The 19,486-nt window shown below is 44.9% G+C and overlaps 1 protein-coding gene across 2 annotated transcripts in view; it reads right to left on the reverse strand.

Annotated features, from left to right (window-relative positions):
* Nucleotides 1-2,618: 2,618 nt before the first annotated feature.
* The window catches only part of MAPKAP1 (MAPK associated protein 1), a 214,488-nt gene continuing 197,620 nt past the window's right edge, over nucleotides 2,619-19,486 (reverse strand). For both annotated transcript variants that reach the window (XM_060250673.1, XM_060250674.1), the window contains 2 exons: nucleotides 9,086-9,183; nucleotides 2,619-3,299 (listed from right to left, as the gene is read on the reverse strand). In XM_060250673.1, coding sequence (XP_060106656.1) covers nucleotides 3,177-3,299; nucleotides 9,086-9,183 — 221 coding nt within the window. In that variant the 3' untranslated portion in view covers nucleotides 2,619-3,176. The remainder of the gene's footprint in view (nucleotides 3,300-9,085; nucleotides 9,184-19,486) is intronic.

A 19,486-nucleotide genomic window follows, 5' to 3' on the forward strand; every position in this document is an offset into this window, starting at 1 on the left:
CAGGTTCCAGGGAAGCCTGTTTAAGAGTTACTGGGAAAAGCCTACGTCTCCCAGGTTCCCCTTTGTCCCTCTGATTGGGTAGCAAGGGGTTTGGAGGGAAACAGGCTGAGAGGGGTGGGGCCTGGGAAGAGAATATAAAGACCAAGCCCAGGAAATGGGCGTTCTTTCCCTGGAAGGCTGAGCTTGAGGTAAGCTGTGCCTGAAGAGCTTGAGCGGGGGAAGCTCCCTCGCCTAAGGAAAGGGGTGAGTGCTGGTTAGTAGTTTAGGGACTGTAAGTTCAGATGCATTAGGACTTTTATTTTCCCTTCACCCTTTTACTGTTTTATGCACCTTGTTAATTTATATTGCACTGCAATAAACCTTTTTGTTGTTGTTCACTCTGCCTGGTCCTCATGCCTATTATTTGGCCTAGCTAAGGGAGGCCTGAAGGGTTTGGGAGTGTATTCTGGGCCTTCTCAAGGGGAACCCTTAACCCAGAGTGGTGGCAGCACTTGGGGTGACCCCCCTGAGTCGTGACAGGGGCTATAAACTGTGGCTTTCAAACCTCATTCCACAGAACCAGGGGTGGGATTCTAGCAAGAGCTCCATTGCATATTAGGCCACACACCCGATGTAGCCAATCCTCCAAGAGCTGACAGTAGGCCCTGTACTAAGAGCCCTGTAAACTCTTGGAGGATTGGCTACATTAGGGGTGTGTGGCGTAATATGCAAAGGCGCTCCTGTTAGAATTCCACCCCTGCACAGAACCCTGGGATTGTTGTAGAAGGGCACCTCAGATAAGATCAATAATGGCTAATGGTTAAGCAGTGTATAGTTTCTCCATATCATAGCCATGAGTTTGTGCTCTCAGTGCATGATTTATGGTGAGGCCCAAAAGGCCTGACCCTGTTAACCAAGTGCATGCTCTATGACAGGGGGTGGCCAAACTGCGGCTTGGGAGCCATATGTGACTCTTTAACAGTTATTGTGTGGCTCTCGAAGCCCCCAACCCCACCTTATTGGCCAACTTGGAAAAGGCATTTGTCTTAAAATCACTGCGCCAAGCCAGCTGGCAGCTTGGAGAATGCATTTCAAGTTAAATATGCTTTCTTTCCACCTCTCTCTCTCATCCATCTATTTGCTTTCCTCCCTCCCTCCTTGTCTTGTGAATCTCAAACATCTGACATTCATGTCTTTCAGCTCTCAGACATCTGGCTTTTATTCTATGTGGCTCTTACATTAAGCAGGTTTGGCAACCCCTGCTCTGTGATATGCCCCAGAACTCGTGGCAATAGGAAGGAGTTTCTGCAGGGGCACCTCCCCAAAGAAGACCCCTTGAGGTACAAAGTTTGCAAACTATGGCCTTCCGGCAGTTCTCTCTCCTGCGAGCCTTGGGTCCTTTTCTTTGGCACATCATAAACACCTGCCTGCTCTGAGACATGGCAGAGGCCATGAAGAAGGCCACGTGGCACTAGAGCTGATGATTTAAGCAGCATTAATTTCAGCCGGAGCTCCCTCCTGAAATGTAGCAACAACTCCAGGCGGCAGATTCCTCCGGAAATTCATGGTTCCATTACAGACGTGTCTCTGTGAATAACTGCCCCCATTAATCTTGACTGGGCTGCACCCAACCACTGCTTTAATGAGGTTCCTTCCTCTGGCTTCTCCCAGAGACCGAGTGCAAGAGCTTGGGCTTCCCACATCCCAGAGACAAAAAAAGCTCAGCTTTTCTCCTGGACTCACAAGGATGAGGAGGCTCAAGGCAAGAAACAAATCCCTTGCACAAGAGCAGAGAAGACCAACAGTAGGCAGCCGAATTTGCCAGAGCTCTGCCTGAAATTGAATACGTGAAACTGTCGTATGCTGAATCAGACTCCTGGCCCATCAAGATCAGTATTGTCTACTCAGACTGGCAGCAGCTCTTCAGGGACTTAGGCAGAGGTCTTTCATGCCCCTTATTGTCTGATCCTTTTCGTAGGAGATGCTGGGGATTAAACCTGGAAGCTTCTGCATGCAAAGCAGATACTCTACCAATGAACCACAGCGCTTCCCTAATGTTGCTTAAATCACCAGCCCAGTGCCAAGCAGCCAGAGTGGAGTTTTTTTGTCATTTATCATTCGCCTGATCATGTCTGATAAGTAAGAATGGCCTGCTGGTGAGCAGAAGCTTCCTTGCTTCTGCAGAGCTAGAGACTCCAGTGCAGCCTCCATGGTGCTGCCATGTATTTACATGGGGTTGCCAGGGCTTTTTTTGTAGTAGGAATTCCTTTGCATATCATACCACACACCCCTGGTGTAGCCAATCGTCCAAGAGCTTACAGGGCTCTTAGTACAGGGCCTACTGTCAGCTCTTGGAGGATTGGCTACATCAGGGGTGTGTGGCCTAATATGCAAAGGAGCTCCTGCTACAAAAAAAGCCCTGGGTGTTGCACTAAGCCAGCTGCATGCCTGTGCATGCTTTCTCTCTCTCTGTCTTCTGGCCTAATGAGGCAACTGGCTCTTGATGGTCATATGGGATTCAGATATTGACAAATGCAGCCTCCACAGTGCCTACAATGAACACTTAGATTTGGGAGAGTTCCAGCGCGCTTTCCTTGCTCCTGACTGCCCTGTGTAAAGAACCAAACACCCAATAGTCCTTCAGAAAGAGTACATTTGTTTATTAGTAGTAAAAATGGATACATTTGTCCTACAAGTTTGTTTCGTTTTTAAGAAATTTGATCATGTCACAAGCGATACGTCATGGGGTGTTTTGTGTGTCAGGGCATTACGGATGGAGGCTGCGTGTGTGTGTTTGCGGATCACTCTGCCGACCCACGACGGCTTTCCTTGCGATTGTACAGTAGAAAGTTCTATGAAAAAAGAAAAGAAAAGAAGACAACACACCAAGCCTACAGGGGCCTCTTCATCGCCCCAGCCAGAGGCTTTGAAAGCCTGGCTATCTGTTCTTGGGTTGATATGGCTCTTAGTTTCCATCGATGAGTGACGCCTGTCGCCTAAAAGCAGGCTTGTCCTGCCAACCTGTAAAAGCACAATTCCTGCCCCAGCTGGCTGCTGCCAGAGCTCATGAGTCTGCGCTTCCGCTCTCCCAGGCTGTTCAGGGCACTGCCTGCTTTGAACAGAGCAGGAAGATTCCTTGCTTTGCTTTTTTTCTTGTTTTGTTTCTCCAGTTTTGTTCTAGCCCAGCCTAGACCTCGCTACTGTCCTGACTTCTTCTCTTTCTGGAAGCTAAAGCTGGTCCTTCTACTTAGCTTCCTTTGCTTCTGAGCCAAGTAGTCTGCTCGAGCGGTGCTGGCACGGGACTCCAGGATGTAGTTCACCTAGGAAAGACCGAGAAAGAGGAGTTTCAGTCCCAAAGAGGCAGTGCAGCTGGGGACGGGCTAAAACCCAAGACCACTTGCAGGAGATGCAGAGAATAACAAAGAAGATGACTTAGCATTTACATAGCTCTTTTGGAGCGTTCAAAGCACTTTGCGTACATTACTTTGTCATAATCCTTACAAAAACCCGTAAGGGAGACCCTTATGTGTTAGTCTTTTATTGTTGTTATGACTAATGTTGTAAGCCGCCCTGAGCCTGCCTTGGTGGGGAGCGTGGGGTATAAATTTAATACACTAAACTAAACTTTTTTATTGTTGTAGTTATTATTAGCCATGGGCACAGAACAGGAAAGCTCAGTTTGGGGCTCGTGAACCAGACAGCCTTGAATTGAACCCTCAGCAAAAAAGCCACCCAGACGGAACTGGCTTGGGTCCCCCTGGTATCATCTGGAAATAACATAAGCGTGTTGTGCCCTTGATGCATTCGCATCACTTCCAAGTGGCATTGGGTGCCACCCCCAACATGTTGCGTCACTTTTGGGTGAGGCAGGTGCACCAGGGGCATCACCCGATGCCACTAGGAAGCAGCATACGTGCGTGGGGGGCCTGAACACCTGAACCAAGCAGAAGCTCAGTGAGTGTTCGAGGAAGGCACCTTCCCTGGACCTCAGTTCGGGGTTTGTGAATTGAGCAAAGTTCAGCCTGGACACTGGCTCAGGTCTGTGCCCATTCCTCCTCATCCTCCTTCTTAAGATGCGGGGGTGAGATTGAGAGACAGTAGCTTACCTTAGGCTACCTACAAAATTTCCTTGTGACTGTACATTAGAAAGTTCTAGGAAAAAAAGACAACGATGTGCCAAGCCTAGAGGGGCCTCTTTGTCACCCTACTCAGCGGTTTTGAAAGTCCAGCAGAGGTCTCTTGGCCAGGAGACCAGATTATCATTAACGCCCCATTTAATCTATGTGAGCGAGTGCCCCCTTCTGCCACAAAAGACATGCTAGACTTTAAAGTGCCACATGGGCTGTCTAGATAGCTGAATGTAATATAGCTACACTTCTGGGATTTGTCTTAATGTGATATCCCACAGTCCTTTTGCAATTGTTGGGTGCTGATTCTAGGGGTGGGGAATGGAAATAAGAAAAGCAGAACTGGGCTTCATAGACATGTCTTTTCATGCTCCTTTCCCACCTGCTTGGGACTTTCCTGGTCAACTTCCCAACATGGCTGTGCCTATGCCATGCTGGCTCTGTGCGGCTTAGAAAACTACATCAGTCTAGCTCTTGTGTGCCAAATGAATGCTGGAAGTCAGAAAGGAACTGCTATACTTTCTTCATCCATTAACCATCTAGCATTGAAAACTAAAACAATCCTTTCCCTATGTTTGTGTGCTCAGCAATTTCTGCACATCCAGTTATGTTTTGGCACATGTTGCTTGATGAAGGCATTTTTAAATGATATTTAACAAGCCAACTCTTCCTTAAATTTATTATCTTCTAGTGCTCAGGCGATAATCACATAGATAATTTTAATAGAAGGTTAATGCAGAAATCAGAAGATAAGAACGCCCTTTGCTCTGCCATTAGGTGGTTAATACGCTGTGGCTTAAAACTCACCCAATTTTATGCACTGTGAAGGATTTGCTCTTCCACAGCAAATGAGGGGCTCAAGGCGGGGAAAATAGAGGGAGTTTTCATGGTCAATAAAGTACTGGGACTTTTATCTCTTGATCATGTACTGGGGGTGGGGGGAGACATAATTTGAGAATTCTGATCCGATCCTATTTGCTCTATCTCCTTTAGACAGAAATAAAGAATTAATGGGGGAATTTATGATCTAAGCCCCAAAACACACATACCAGAGTTATGTACAAGTTACATTTTGAATATGGAGAGTGTGGTTTGACTTGCTTGCATGAGTCATCTGGAGATCCTACTTAGTCTCCCCTTTCCCCATCCAGCTCCCCTCTTTTGACATCTAGGGGTTTTTCTGTGCCCACTGACCCCCAAATTTATGAAAAATGAAGAGGCATGCTCCCCACCCCTAAAGTTCAAACTGGGGTCACGATTAACTTGTGGAGCTGAACAGGCCTACTTTGACTGTGTAGAGTTACCCATCCCTGGAGAAGCCCAATCCACTGGGCTTCTGTGCAACTCATTGTCCTGGGCATGCCTCTCCCTTGTAAGGAGGCAAACCCAGAGCAATTACACATACATGGAACAGACTCCCTGTTGAAGGATGGATACTTCTGCGAGTGACTGAATGATTCAACCACACCCAACGGGGAGATGTGGCAGAAAGAACTGCTTGTCACCAGAAAAGTCTAACTGGGAGCGAGCAAGGCTAGAGAAGTATATCATGCAGATACACATTGGCAGGGGTGGAATTCTAGCAGGAGCTCCTTTGCATATTAGGCCTCACCCCCTGATATAGGTTCTTTTTTGTAAGCTCTTGGAGAATTGGTTAAATCATGGGGGTGTGGCCTAAAATGCAAAGGAGCTCCTGCTAGAATTTCAGTTTTGCACACTGGGCATCATCTTCTGGGCGCAAATTCATTGCATTCACAGAAACCTTTAACTATTCTTCACTAAATTAATTTATTTCTTGTGGGACATATTAGGAATAGCTGTCTCTCTCTCTCAGCACGAATTTGGGGAAGGGTTGCTTCAGGTGGTGCCCATGCACTCTTGTGCTGATTATGAAAGTTGGGTTTAAAGTTTTGGGGGTTTTTTTAAAGGAAGATGAAAATTGCAGGATGTGGAAAACCTCCAATTTCCCATGCTTCCACTGCAGATGATGGGCAGCTTTTTTTGTAGAAAAAGCCCAGCAGGGACTCATTTGCATATTAGGCCACACCCCCTGATGCCACCATTGTTTCATACAGGGCTTTTTTGTCATAAAATCCCAGCATGAAACATCTGCATATTAGGCCACAAACCCCAATCCCAAGCCAGCCGGAACTGCGTTCCTGCTCAAAAAAAGCCCTGGTTTTAACTATTCCTCCCCCTCCTCTTATAAAGGGAGAGGCAAGTGGTTCTAAGGATGGATTCTCCCCTTTCCCCTCCCCACTAATGCTCCCCAACAATCTGTTCTTAAAGAGCTACAAGAAGCAACATCAAAAATCCTTCCAAGGATGCGAGAGGTTTTTGGAGAAGCAGCAGCTCAGGGAAGACAAAAGAGGAGGAGGAGGGGAAATATGTCAGTGATACAAGTTCATGCTTTTTGGTGCAAAAGCAGTTAAGGCTCTCCTGCTTGGGTGGTGGTTGAGAACTGAAATTCCTTAGCATATGTCAGTTATTGAGCACTTCCATAAGCTTTACACGGGAAAACCCGTTAAGGACTGGAAATGGCACATAAAGCTTATCACTTGAAAATTTTAAATTGCCATAAAAATAATAGATGGCAGAAAGTTCCGTTTAACCTTCCAGCAGCGTTAGCGTCTTCGTTTCAGAAAGTAAATCAACCAAAGCGTACAGCAAGCTATATTTCCTTAAATAAAAAAGTAAACCCTGGCAATAAAAAAAATCATCTTCCTTAAAAAATGCAAATATATCTGAATGGAGAGATGCTGTAATGTACTACCCCTGTGAGCTGCTGATGACTTGGGGGGTGAGGATTGGCTGCTTTGCCTCCTGAGTGACCCAGAGGCTGAGACTGGAAACATGGGTCCCTGGAAATTATTCAGATGTCAAGAAGGATGTTACGGCTTTAATGAAATACTTCAGAAATTTTACCAGTGACTGTGAGACTAATGGCAGCCAATGTTCCCTCTAAGCTGCAGACTCTTGTGAGCAAAAAATCTGCTTTGTGAGCTACTGGCATTAAAGTTGTGAGCTACTGCATAAATTAGTGTGCTCTGGGGTCATCTTTCCTGAGAAGACAAAAATGTGTGAGCTGGAGGCTAAAAATCTGTGAGCTAGCTCATGCTAACTCAGTTTAAAGGGAACACTGATGACAGCAATATTCTGCGCTCTGCTCAAAGGACATCACCATTTGGTATGCAACTTAACCAAGGCTGGAATAGGGGGAATTATTCCAGTCTCCAAAGGAATGGAGGCCAAGCCCATGCTGGATGTCTACTTCTGATTGTGCGGCAGGTGTGTAATGCACATGGGCAAGAGGCAGATGTGCAAAATTCAGACGAGTGGCATGGTGCATCAGCTGTAGCCTATTTGTGGTGTGGAGTCATCGGTGGTGTGGAGTCATCTTTCCCCATGAGCTGTTCCAGGAAGCTGTGACCAAAATGCCCCCCTTTCCAGTCCTCTCTAGCCATGCCTCCCTTTCCCCTGGTGATGAGCTGAAAAGGAACTCTCTGTAGACATTTTTTTACCCTGCCCTTTTCCAAGCAGCTCAGGACAGTGTATGTGGGTCTTCCTTATTCCATTTTTATCCTCATAGCAGCCACCCTGGGAGGTAGGTTAGGCTGAGAGAAAGCAACTTGTCCTAGACCACCCAGTGAACTTCACGGCTGAATATGTGTGAATCTAGTCCCGCACACACATTGCTGCAAGTTCTCTTAGGCGGACATTTACTTGAATCAAACTTCAATTGACAAACACTCCTCTAGCTGCTTAATACTTGAGGTCAGAAAGGAAGTATCCTTTGGAGCAAACCAGATAAATGCCACTTTTGCCCTCTGTCTGCAGAGTGACTCACTTGTGTCTATTATTCTGTATTCAGTAATTCAGAATTTTAATACATTAATTTATTTACACCCTGTTTTCCACTTGCACAAAATGGTGTGAATTTCCACAATTATAGGGCGCAGCTAAGTGTATTTGGTGATTATACTGGCCAAGTGTGGAACCAGGTGCTAGGCACAGGATTCAGCATCTGATAAGTCTTTTGCATTTTGCTTGCTTTTGTTCCTTCCTTCCTTTTTTTTAAAACAAGCTTTTAGTGTCTTTAAGCAATGCTTAGTAAAATCTAGGAAACCAGAAAAGAGAAGGAAGGAGATTTAAGTAGGTTCCCTGTGGTCAGCAGGCAGGGCTCCGATGCTCGGTATACCACTTTTTTCATTATAGGAAGCTACAGACATTATGCAAAATAAGAACTGCTATCACTAGCTAAAGAAATCTTAGCCAATTAACGTGTGTTTTACTTGATTAAACCTATATATAGCTACGTAAGAATAAAAAAAAAAAGTCTAAGGCAAATGGTATGTTTAGTGTTTAAATGATGTCCACTAGCGGGTATAATTTTAGAAGAGGCATTCGCTTCTGTGCAAGATAGAAAGAAGGACTGTCACTTGTAAAAACAGCAGACGGCAAGCACCATCACCTTTTCGGAATCTGCATTTAAAACAATCAATTTTCTTTATGAACCAGCTGCCTGATAACTTGGGGCTACCTTTTTAGTTGATCAACAGATTTTGAATTGGCTAATCAAACTAATAAATTGAATAGACTGAATGTTGCAGCCCTGGAAATTAGCAAACGGATGCATATCTGCATCCCTTACCAAGGTCACAGGGAACTTAGTCTCTCTCGGTACAAACTTTTTCTGTTTTAAGCATTACCTCAGCTCTGTTATTAGAATAGGATATACGCAAGGAAGAATTGTGGAATCTCTTTGCTGCAGAGAATCTATGATGGGGCCTTGAATCTGGGGGCTATGGACTGATTCTCTGCCCCTGCACCACCAGGTTTGCTGATTGGAGGAGGGAACTGACACCCTTTCAAGGTAGGACATACTGCCAACGAGAACCCTCCTGGCCCTGAGAAACTGGTGACCCTAGCATTTGTCAATCCAGCAACTCAAGAGAATGGACACCTTGAATTATACGTACCTTCAACACAATCTCATTGACAGTAGCAGCATCAGACTCAAAGTAGAGATGTTTGTAGTCATGATTGCTTAGATATGTGATTTTAAATATTGCATGGCCTGTAAGGATTTAAAAGAAAGAAACAGGAGAACATGAAAATCAAGAAGGAATGTCAGGGTTAGAAGAGCCCCTCCCACAATACTCTTGTCCAAACTTGTGATATCTTAAATTACTGAATTGCAGTCAGCACAACATTTGAATCAGGCTTACTTTTAGGGCACAATCTGGTCAAAACGTTTTAAGGTCCATTGACCTGAATGGAAGATACTTCAAACTGCACTCATTATTGAGTCATGTTGGCTGGATCTTGTCTTTATTGACGATTATTGAGTCACGTTGGCTGGATCATGTCTTCAAAGGGCGGAAGAGTCAGAATTAGTTCCTCTTAGAGGAAGTTGCTCTCTCTGTACCTATCAGAGTTGCAATTCTGGATGTGCCCCCTTCCCCCATTAGAAGGTGGCAAATCCAAATCAATGACTCATGCAGTGGCATAAGGAGAGGCCTCCTTTGAGGGGAGGTGACTAAGCTGCACCCAATGACAGGAGAACTACCAGGCCAGAGTAGCATCACATACAGAGATGCCCACCTGACAGCAGGTAATTTTCTGCATCCTTCCACTGGAAGTGACAGAGTGATCCTATCATACTTTATGCACAGTCTAGGCAGAATTACATACCTTAGCAGAGGCCAATTAGAAGGAGGCAAGGCCAGAGCAGTAACTCATGCAGAGACTCAACAGGCAGCCTTCTCTTTAGGGTTACCGAGAGTCTCTCATTATTTAACTCGTGCCTATCTTGAGTACATACCAGCTGATCTCTCATGAGAGTCTGGTGTGTCCCAGCACACAGTTTGGGATTTACTGCTCTCAAAACTTTCAGTAAAAGCTTTTGGGCATGACAGAAGGGGGGTAAAAAACCCCACAGATGGTGATCTTCACATACTGCCGGCTGAACAGACGGCGCGAAGGAGCCTGACAGCCTTCCCATGTCATTTCAATTTAAGGCGAGTGGTGTCTTAGAGGAGCCGCTGAACTCCTTTCATTAAAGTTCACTCCCCCCCCCAAAAAATTGCAACCCCTCCACAGGCAAAAAATAAAATAAATGCAAATATCCATCAAATGGCTACTTGGACACAAGGCAATCCCTAGTCTGTACTTCTGTTAATCGACCCCATTAGAAACTATTTTAGGAAGCGTTCCTGGTATATGATAGTCATCTTCAAGGGGTGGGGGGTGGGGGTGGAAGGCAGTGAATTTTATTATTATTTTTAAATGGCCAATTAACCTAGGAATGATCAGAGTTACCAAAAACAAAGTCTGAGTATGGCTGGCTATTTGTAATTTAAATGAAACAGAACTGCAACATCTAGTGGAGAATAAACTCTACTATGAAATCTCAGATCTCACCTTCTGCTAAGTGATCTCTGTGGCACACTCCCCTGCTTTACCAAGTGTTTTAAAGACTGTGGGGTTCTCCTCCACCTACAGGGTGCCTCTGGGTTCCATCTCTCTCCCTCCCCCCCACCCCCCGGACTTCCTGTTCACACAAGAACATTAACACTGGACGGGGCCATCGGAATCCTTTTAAAATAGTCCAATGAGTGGGATTGGACAGGCATTACTGCCCTAAGTAAAGGAAGCGCCACACTTGTGGGGCAACCACTTAGAATACCCCACTAGGTTTCCCTGGGAAATGGATGACACTATCAAAACTCTCAGGCATGCCAAATACCCTTCCTTCATTCATATGAAAATTCATGCACTGGCAATTAAGATTTAGCATATAATGCTCATTGCTCCATTTTCTCTTTAATGCATTCAGTCCAAAGGTCCAGCTTAACTCATCTATGCCATAAGTAACAGTTGCACTTTACTGTAGATTTATCCCTTACTTCCTTTTCCCGGAGGGGACCCAATTTGAAATCTTATTTACAGTAGCTAATTTTCCAGACCTCTGAAAATAAACTGATATATGGGCAGCTAACCAAAGACCTTGATATTTCATCCCAGCATGTTAATTAAACACTATTATCACACGCTAATCAGGACTTATGAATTCTCTATTGAAAAACTGGCAAACGATCAAAACCCAGACTTTAAATCATTGAAGTGAAGGAACAAAAAGCCAAGAATTCCTTAACTGGAAGTTAATAGGTACAATAATATATTCATGGCTTTCTGGTGCTAGGAAACCACATTTGCCATTTTTAAACATTCCTGAAGCACAGTGAGCAGGATTTATGAGATGAGACCCTCTGTCAGGTGGCTACATCTTCTGAGCCTAATTGGTGGTGGCCCCTTGGCTGTGGAATTCCCCCCACCAAAAAAGAGGACATCAGGTCTGGCTACTCAGTCCATTCAGAGGAGCTGTGTAAAGTGTTCCTGGTTTTCAATAGACAGAATTTTGCTTTTGTGTGCTTTACTGACCTTGCCAGTTGATTTTATTTTTGATAATGATATTTGACCAATTAGATTATTATAGTATTTCATTTTGTATATTGCAGGACCCTAAGTCCCATTTATGAGAAGGGGGGGCACAAAACCATCAAGATAGACAAACAAATGTATGCATATCAAGAAATGTACCAAATTCCTGAGGAAGAGCCGGTGGATCCATACAAGGATCATAGTACAGATGACCCAGGTTCTAATTCTGGTTTGATTTTAAGAACCAGCTTTATGCTGAGTCAGGGCACTGGTATATCTAGCCCAACATTCCCAACTTTGACCGGCATCATGTCTCCTAGATATCTGCCAGCAGAGAGATGGGAATTGAATCTGTGACCTTCTGCATACAAGCCATGTGCTTTGCTACTGAGTAATGGGCTTCCCAAGGCTATGACCAGCCAGGGATCAGATGGAGTTTGAGAATAGCAACCTAAAACCTTACAGTGCATTGTGAGTGGAAATGGACATGCTCAGTGTCTCTGTTGACCCTTCGGCTAAGCATTTAAATGCCTTCTGATCCTACTTCCAGGTTGAGCCACATCACAGAACCTCATGAACCACAAAACTGGTTCATAAACTGGGGAAGTCCATGGTTTGTGAAATTCACGAACCTCCATGGATTTCCATTTTTGGGGTCAATGCCCATCCCCACTGATGAAATCTGGCCATCTTTTCTCAAGGGCAAACAAAGGCCCAACAAGTTGGACTAGATGACCCTGGAAGTCCCTTCCAACTCTATGATTCTATGAAAGAGCTCTACTTTGCAAAGCCCCTGGAAAATTGTGCATGGTTGAGACCTTCCTTGGATCCTTAGGAAGCCCCTTCCATAACAGAGGGGCAGCCACAAAGAAACCATAAGCCCAAGCAGCAATGTGGGGGAGGAACAAGGAGTAAACCCTGGTCCAGTGGTCAGAGTCGCTTTCAGTGTAGATATGGGTGGAAGCAGTCTCTAAGACACAGGTGTCCCACATCATGAAGGACACCTTGAACTGCACATGGAAACAAACCAGCAGCTGGTATAGCAAACTTAAATTTGGGGCGACATGTTCAAAACACTTAACCCCCAGCCAGTGTAGCGAACTTAAATGTGGGGCGACATGTTCAAAACACTTAACCCCTGTCAACATTCCAGCTGCTGCATTCGACACCAACTGTGGCTTCCGCTGCTGTCTTCAAGATCACGAGGGTTGCGAGTGAAGTCAGTTGGCTCGCACTGGCTACTGGGCTCAGCAGTCCCCTGTGGCTGTAACGCTACAGGCGATTATCACTGATGGTGGGCAGAAAAAGTTTGTCTGCCGTAAATGGACTTCCCATCAAGGAATCCCTGCTAAGCTTTCAAGGACTCCTTAGGAACATTACTTGAATAAAACGCAGCTCCCTCCACCCCCACCCCCGATTTGGGAATCATCAAGGCCGGCCTCCTAGGGTGAGGAACAAAACACAGACTGCAAACACTACAAGTTTTGCAAAAATGAACAACCACTGATGGTTTGACTGAACAAAACATGCTTAAAATGAGCTGCTTCTTTCTCTCTGTTCGGGAGACTTGGCATCGTTTTTAAAAAAAATGCAAACTAGTTTCTCCCTTAGGGCCATTGAAGTGGTGCAGCAGCAAGGAGGAAAGGACTGGGATCTTGGAGAGGGGAGATGTTTGTATCCAGCAGCATTTATCAGGGGTTAGATTTGGCTTGCAGTTGCCCAGTGCACTGACCCTCAGGGCTTTTTTTTGTACGAAAAGCCCAGCATGAGCTCATTTGCATATTAGGCCACACACCCCTGATGTCAAGGCAGCCAGAATTGCATTCCTGTGCGTTCCTGCTCAGAAAAAGCCCTGCTGACCCTTATGCTTTAAGCTTGCTTGGAACACCTGAGCAAGGCTGCTGCTGATCCTGATCCTTCTCTTTTAAATTTGGTGATTTATCTAGTCTCTTCTCCAGTATTACACAACTGACAGAAGCTGAACATGGAACTTTATTTCAGATTTTTATTTTTGGTTTTTTTAAGGAGTCAGAGGCCATTACGGACTCAGAAATGTCAATAACCCTTATAGTGGATAAACTAACAAGAGGTAAGGTTTCCATCCATCACAGCAGGCACTTTTTAGAGCAGAGGTGTCGAACTCATATGTTATAAGGGATGGATCTGACATAAATGACACTTTGTTGGGCCGGACCATGCATGTCACAAAATGTAATAAGAGGTACTGGAGATATAAACTTTATAAAGGTGATTTCAGATGTCAAATGGCAATAGCCGGTGAATGACAATAGCAGGCTTGATTGGATGAAGTGTGATATGCAGAGGTCAGTGGGTGTGGAGATACCAGCATTGGTAATGAGACAGGAAACCTAGGTCCCAATTCCATCCAGGAGGATTCAGTCCAGGAGAATGCAAAGAATAAATGGACGCAAGTCTGACATTAGAAACCACAACATTCAGTTTCTGACCTAAGAGTAGCAATTCTCTTCCAAAGGAATTTCAGAGGGAGATTAGAAAGAGAGACTGCTGAATTGCAACTGATAATGAAACTCGAGACAGTGCATCCTCCTGAACTGAGACCTAGTTTTCCTGTCTCATTACCAATGTGTGCTATTATCATTTGGCATCTGAAATCACTCCACTCTCCAAGACATAAGGGCCAATTCAATTGTTCTAATTCCTAACCAGGGGTTTTTTTTTTGAAAGAAAATAAATCCAGACAGGAACAGAGAAATCCAATCTAAAAAAAAAACTTTACAGAATAAGCCTTAATAATTTTCTCAATGTACACTGTACTTGTCAGAAGAATCCACCCACCCTCCCTCCCAATATGTGTGTTTCTACACAAAAGCTTATACCTGAAATAAACTATTTTTAGTCTTACATCTACCATGGGAGTTCAAGATTGTTTATGCTTTCGCTCTCTTTCCTCCACCTTGTCCCCAAAAGAGGAGAAGCAGCCTTGAAGAAGCAAGCAGAAGGGATGTGTGTGTGTGAGAGAGAGGCAGGCTGACAGGCAGAGGCAGGCCTGTCTTTGTATCTCTCTCGCACAAAGCCATGGAGCTCTCCCGTGTGCCTGTGTGTGTGTGAGAGAGAGAGAGAGCGAGAGGGGAGGGAGGTAAAAGGCAGGAAGCAGGAAATGAAAAGCCACTGAGGGAGCTGGGGAAAAAGCAAGGTAAGGTGTGGCTGCAGCAGCACCCCTGGAAAAGCAAGCAGCAGGAGGAGGTTACTTAGGAGATGGATTTGAGCCCTGTGTGGGTTGGATGCAGCCTGTGGGCTGGATGTTTGGCACCCATTTTAGAGGGTTCTATGCAAGAACTGGTTTCTACAGCCAGTGTTGCCTTGAACCTTTTAATAAAAGTACTTTTAATGTTAACATTCTCAATTGAATAACCACTGTTACAAGCATGGGAGCCCTGACTGGGCCAGGGATCCCTGACATGCATTAAAAGACAAGGGTACATTGTCCGTACCTTTTGTATTTACTGGGAGAACCACTAGCATACATGTCAGCACTGAAGTGTGGAGGCCCCCTCAAGTAATCTGGCAGGTCTCACCTTGAATTCACATGTTTCCCATGGTAGTGAGTTCCACGGGCTAGTTATAATATTAATTCTTCCCTTTGTTGAGGTTTAAATTTGCTAATTTCAACAAATACTTCCCTGCAGTTATCAGTACAGTAGCTTTTAAAAGGGAAAACTGGAACCTAATATTAATTTGGCAACTGCTAAAATTATCTTGTTCCTAAAAGTCTGTCTTGAAAATAATACATATGCAAACCCTCACCTGGGCTAATTAAGTAGCAAGAAGGGCTGCACTGCAGATTTATAAGTCCTGAGAAGTGATTTAAGGAACCAGAGCCAAAAAGACTTTTCTGCAGAACTGGGTGAAGTTTATGTCCAAATCTCACACTGTTAACGGAGAAGTGAAATATTCGTTTGGCAAAACGATCAAATTGGCACTTTGCTTTGCCGCTATTCGGGCCAGACATGTGTTTGTGGACTGTGAAGAGGTAAATTGATTTCCATCTCCAGGAGTACTTAGAGGACATGATATATGAGCTTTGAAGCCAGGTTCCTGATGGAATGGCACTGCAAGCGTCTTCCAGAGTTTGATACAGATTTCAATATTTTTCATCTCCTCTGCACAAAAAACAAGATTCTGAGGAGCAATGAAAACAAAGACATGCTGGCCAACATAGTGGGCAGGAAAACAATGTGGTTCAAAATGCACAGTGACTTTGTTTGCTTTTTCTGAGGACATGAAGTTCAAAGGGTTCCTTATGCTGTAGTGACTAGGAAGATGCAAAGTGACCTGGGATATATCTTACCTCTGCTTCTATTTGCCCTTATGTAATCCACCCCTCTGTAATATGGGAACACTAATGCTGGCTTGCTTCACAAGGGTGTTGCAAGGATTTCAACAAGATCATTTATGTGAAGGTATGCATGATCTTTTGAACCCTGAAAGTGTTCAAATGCTATTTAAAATTTAATATTTTTATTACTATTGTCATGCAGCTGAGGTTCAGACCCTGCCCCAGAGGACTATGAAGAACAGTGTACCAGACCAAGAGTATCCTGCCAACAGCTCTGGTCAAAAGTGAGGGTGCACTTCATCAGAAGGAGGATACTGGGGCATGTACTGGACTACTGCTCTTACTCACCTGAGTAAGAGGGAAAATGACAGGAAAATGGCCCTGGTCTGCTTCTTGATGTTTTAGCTTAGGGGTCCCCAACCCCTGGGCCGTGGACTGGTACCGGTCTGTGGCTTGTTAGCAATCAGGCTGCAGAGCAAGACAAAGGCACTGCACTGCCCCTTTTGCCCCCCCCCGGGACCCAGGCAGACAAAAGAGGCAGTGGGGGAGGGACGGTGGCTCAGGGGTAGAGCATCTGCTTGGTAAGCAGAAGGTCCCAGGCTCAATCCCTGGCATCTCCAACTAAAAAGGGTCCAGGCAAATAGGTGTGAAAAACGTCAGCTTGAGACCCTGGAGAGCCACTGCCAGTCTGAGTAGACAGTACTGACTTTGATCAACCAAGAGTCTGGTTCAGTATAAGGCAGCTTCATATGTTCATGTATGTTCAAGGCAGAGCAGCCCTGCCATCTTTTTCACCTGCCCAGGACCCAGGCGAATGAAAGAAGCAGTGCAGCCTCGCTCTGAAACACTACCTCGTTCATCCGCCCTGGTCCTGGCAGGCAGTAGGGGCAGTGTGACAGTGACCTTTGCTTACCCATCATTTAAAGATCCCCATGGGGCAGGGACGGGACGTGTGTGTGTGTGTGTGGGGGGGTCAGCCTGGGGCAGCAAAAACCCCAGCACTACTTTCCCACACACTAGTCCGTGGAAAAATTGTCTTCCACAAAACCAGTCCCTGGTGCCAAAAAGGTTGAGAACTACTGTTTTAGCTGATCGCTCTCATGTTGGGGGATGTGAGAGGCCATCAGCTTGGGCAGAACCCCAAATTTCTTTTTATGAAAGCAAGTGATATTTAAGCCCCCTCCAGTAATCAGTGCTTGGAGAACACAGGATGTTCATAAATTTCAGGGAAGAATGAACACATATTAATCTTTTCAGTTAGAGGTATTCCATGCAAAATAAACATCTTTGGCAGCTTAGGATGTATTCAGCAACTCTAGGAAAATTTGCCTAGTTATTTCACTATATTTTAAAACTTTTTTTTAATTCGCTATACAAGTACCGGTCAAAAGACATATTGATCACCAGGCCAGTGGGCTATAAAAAGGGTGGATGAGCCATGCAAATCGGGTCTACTAGCCATGAGAACACAATGGAACCTCCATTATACCAAGACTGCGTATTTCCAGGGTATCAGATTCTCAGAAAGAATAGGGAAGCAATGTTGCCTTTGTGCTATGCTGTGTGAGTTTCTCAGAGGCATCTGATACCAGAACACTGAGCTCTGGACTGCATGGCACAGTCATTTCTACATCCTTAAGAACCACATGGTGATCTTGCATGGGATGAGGGGAGTGAGTCTCCAATGTAAGCTTTAAAAGGATGTCTGTACTTCAACGGAGAGCAGAAAGAGTTAAACGTAAGCAGAAAACTACCAATATATCCGTCTCCCTGCACCATAAAAGCCACATTTCTGTACCTTGCTGATTTATTTAAAACACTGAAAATGGAATTAATGAGAAGAGATGCTTTGCTTTTCCAACGACTCACGTTTTGGGAAGGCAGGCAGGGATGCCGCTTGAGCTAGATAGATATGATACAGTAGGTGGGACCATCCAACTCTGGGTTTCCAGAAATGAGAGATCAAGGGGGGGTGTACGTGTGGGGGGGGGGGAGACAAGGTTGGCATGCAGAAAGAATGAAACATAACCCTAGTGCTGTCTGAGATGCTTTCAACCAACAAGTAAAAAATGACGGTTTATGCTATAAGCTGAATCTACTAGCACATAAATACAAGATATGCCTTCTAGCATTACATTGATACTGAAACTACATATTTTATACTTTGAGAGGTAATTTTTATCCAGTGGATAGATAAATATGATTTTAATATTCTTTAGTAATTTTCACAGAAGAGTTATATTATATAATCAATAAAATTAAGCAGGTTGGTGTAATGGTTAAGAGTGGTGCACTGGAGGACTGGGTTTGATTCCCCACTACTTCCACATGCAGCCAGCTGGGTGACCTTCGGTCAGTCACAGTTCTCCCAGAGCTGTTCTCTCTAGAACTCTTCTCTCAGAGCTCTTTCAACCCCACACTACTTCACAGGGTGTCTGTTGTGGGAAGAGTAAGGGTAGGAAATTGTAAGCCTCTCTGAGATTCCAAGCTAAGGGTGGGGTATAAATCCGATTTCCTCCTCTTCTCCCCCCTCCCCCCTCCACCATCACCATCACCACCACCACCTCCTCCTCCTTCTTCTCAGTTTGCAGGTGCTGACATAGATCCTATCCTTCTCTGCCTAAGAGTCTGAAGAGCTGCTAATTATTTAAAATATTTCTATCCTGCCTTTCCACTCAATTTGGTGAATGGTTCCACTCAAGATGGTGAATGGTTCCGCTCAAGATGGTGAATGGTTCCACTCAAGATGGTGAATGGTTAAAAACATTAAAGCCAATTTATAAACCAATACATTTTACCCCTCCTCAAGATTTCTGGATAGTTTTACAATCAGAAATGCCGATGTAGATGGTTCAAGCTAGCTGAATCTTGCCAGTTCTTGGAAGCTAAGCAGGCTAGTTAGTATTTGAATGGTTAGTATTTGAATGGGAGATACCAAGGAATTTTAAGGTTGCAGTGGAGAGGCAGGCAAAGGCAAATCATCTCTGAACGTCTCTCACCTTGAAAACTCTTGCAGGGTCACCGTAAGTCGGCTGTGACTTGATGGCACTTTACATACATGCAATGTTGTGACTCAGTATAAGGTGGTTCAATATATGCATAACCTCAGCACAACAAAACATTAAATGCAGAGGGTGCTTATCAAGGAAGGTATTTGAATACTGCACAAAGCCACTACTGCCAAACAAAGAGTTTACAGATGAGAGCAGAAGACCGTAAAGCAGAGCCAGATGCCCTGAGATTTAAGCTGGGAGTGAGTCTGGTACCCAGACTGGTTTCCTGAACCACAGAGGATGCTGGTCATTAGTGGAAGAGGAACTGCAGGCAGTTGAAACCAGAAGCAACTGCAGCAGAATATATTGGATTTATACCCCACCCTGGCAGAGTCTCAGAGCACTTTACAATCTCCTTTATCTTCCTCCCCCACAACAGATACCCTGTGAGGTAGGTGGGGCTGAGAGAGCTCTCTCAGAAGCTGCCTTTTCAAGGACAGCTCTGGAAGAGCTATGGCTGACTCAAGGCCATTCCAGAAGCTGCAAGTGGAGGAGTGGGGAATCAAACCGAGCTCTCCCAGGTAAGAGTCTGCGCACTTAACCACTACACCAAACTGGCTCCCATC

Source organism: Heteronotia binoei, chromosome 12, assembly GCF_032191835.1.
Source record: "Heteronotia binoei isolate CCM8104 ecotype False Entrance Well chromosome 12, APGP_CSIRO_Hbin_v1, whole genome shotgun sequence".
In the NCBI taxonomy this organism is placed as follows: Eukaryota; Metazoa; Chordata; class Lepidosauria; order Squamata; family Gekkonidae; genus Heteronotia; species Heteronotia binoei.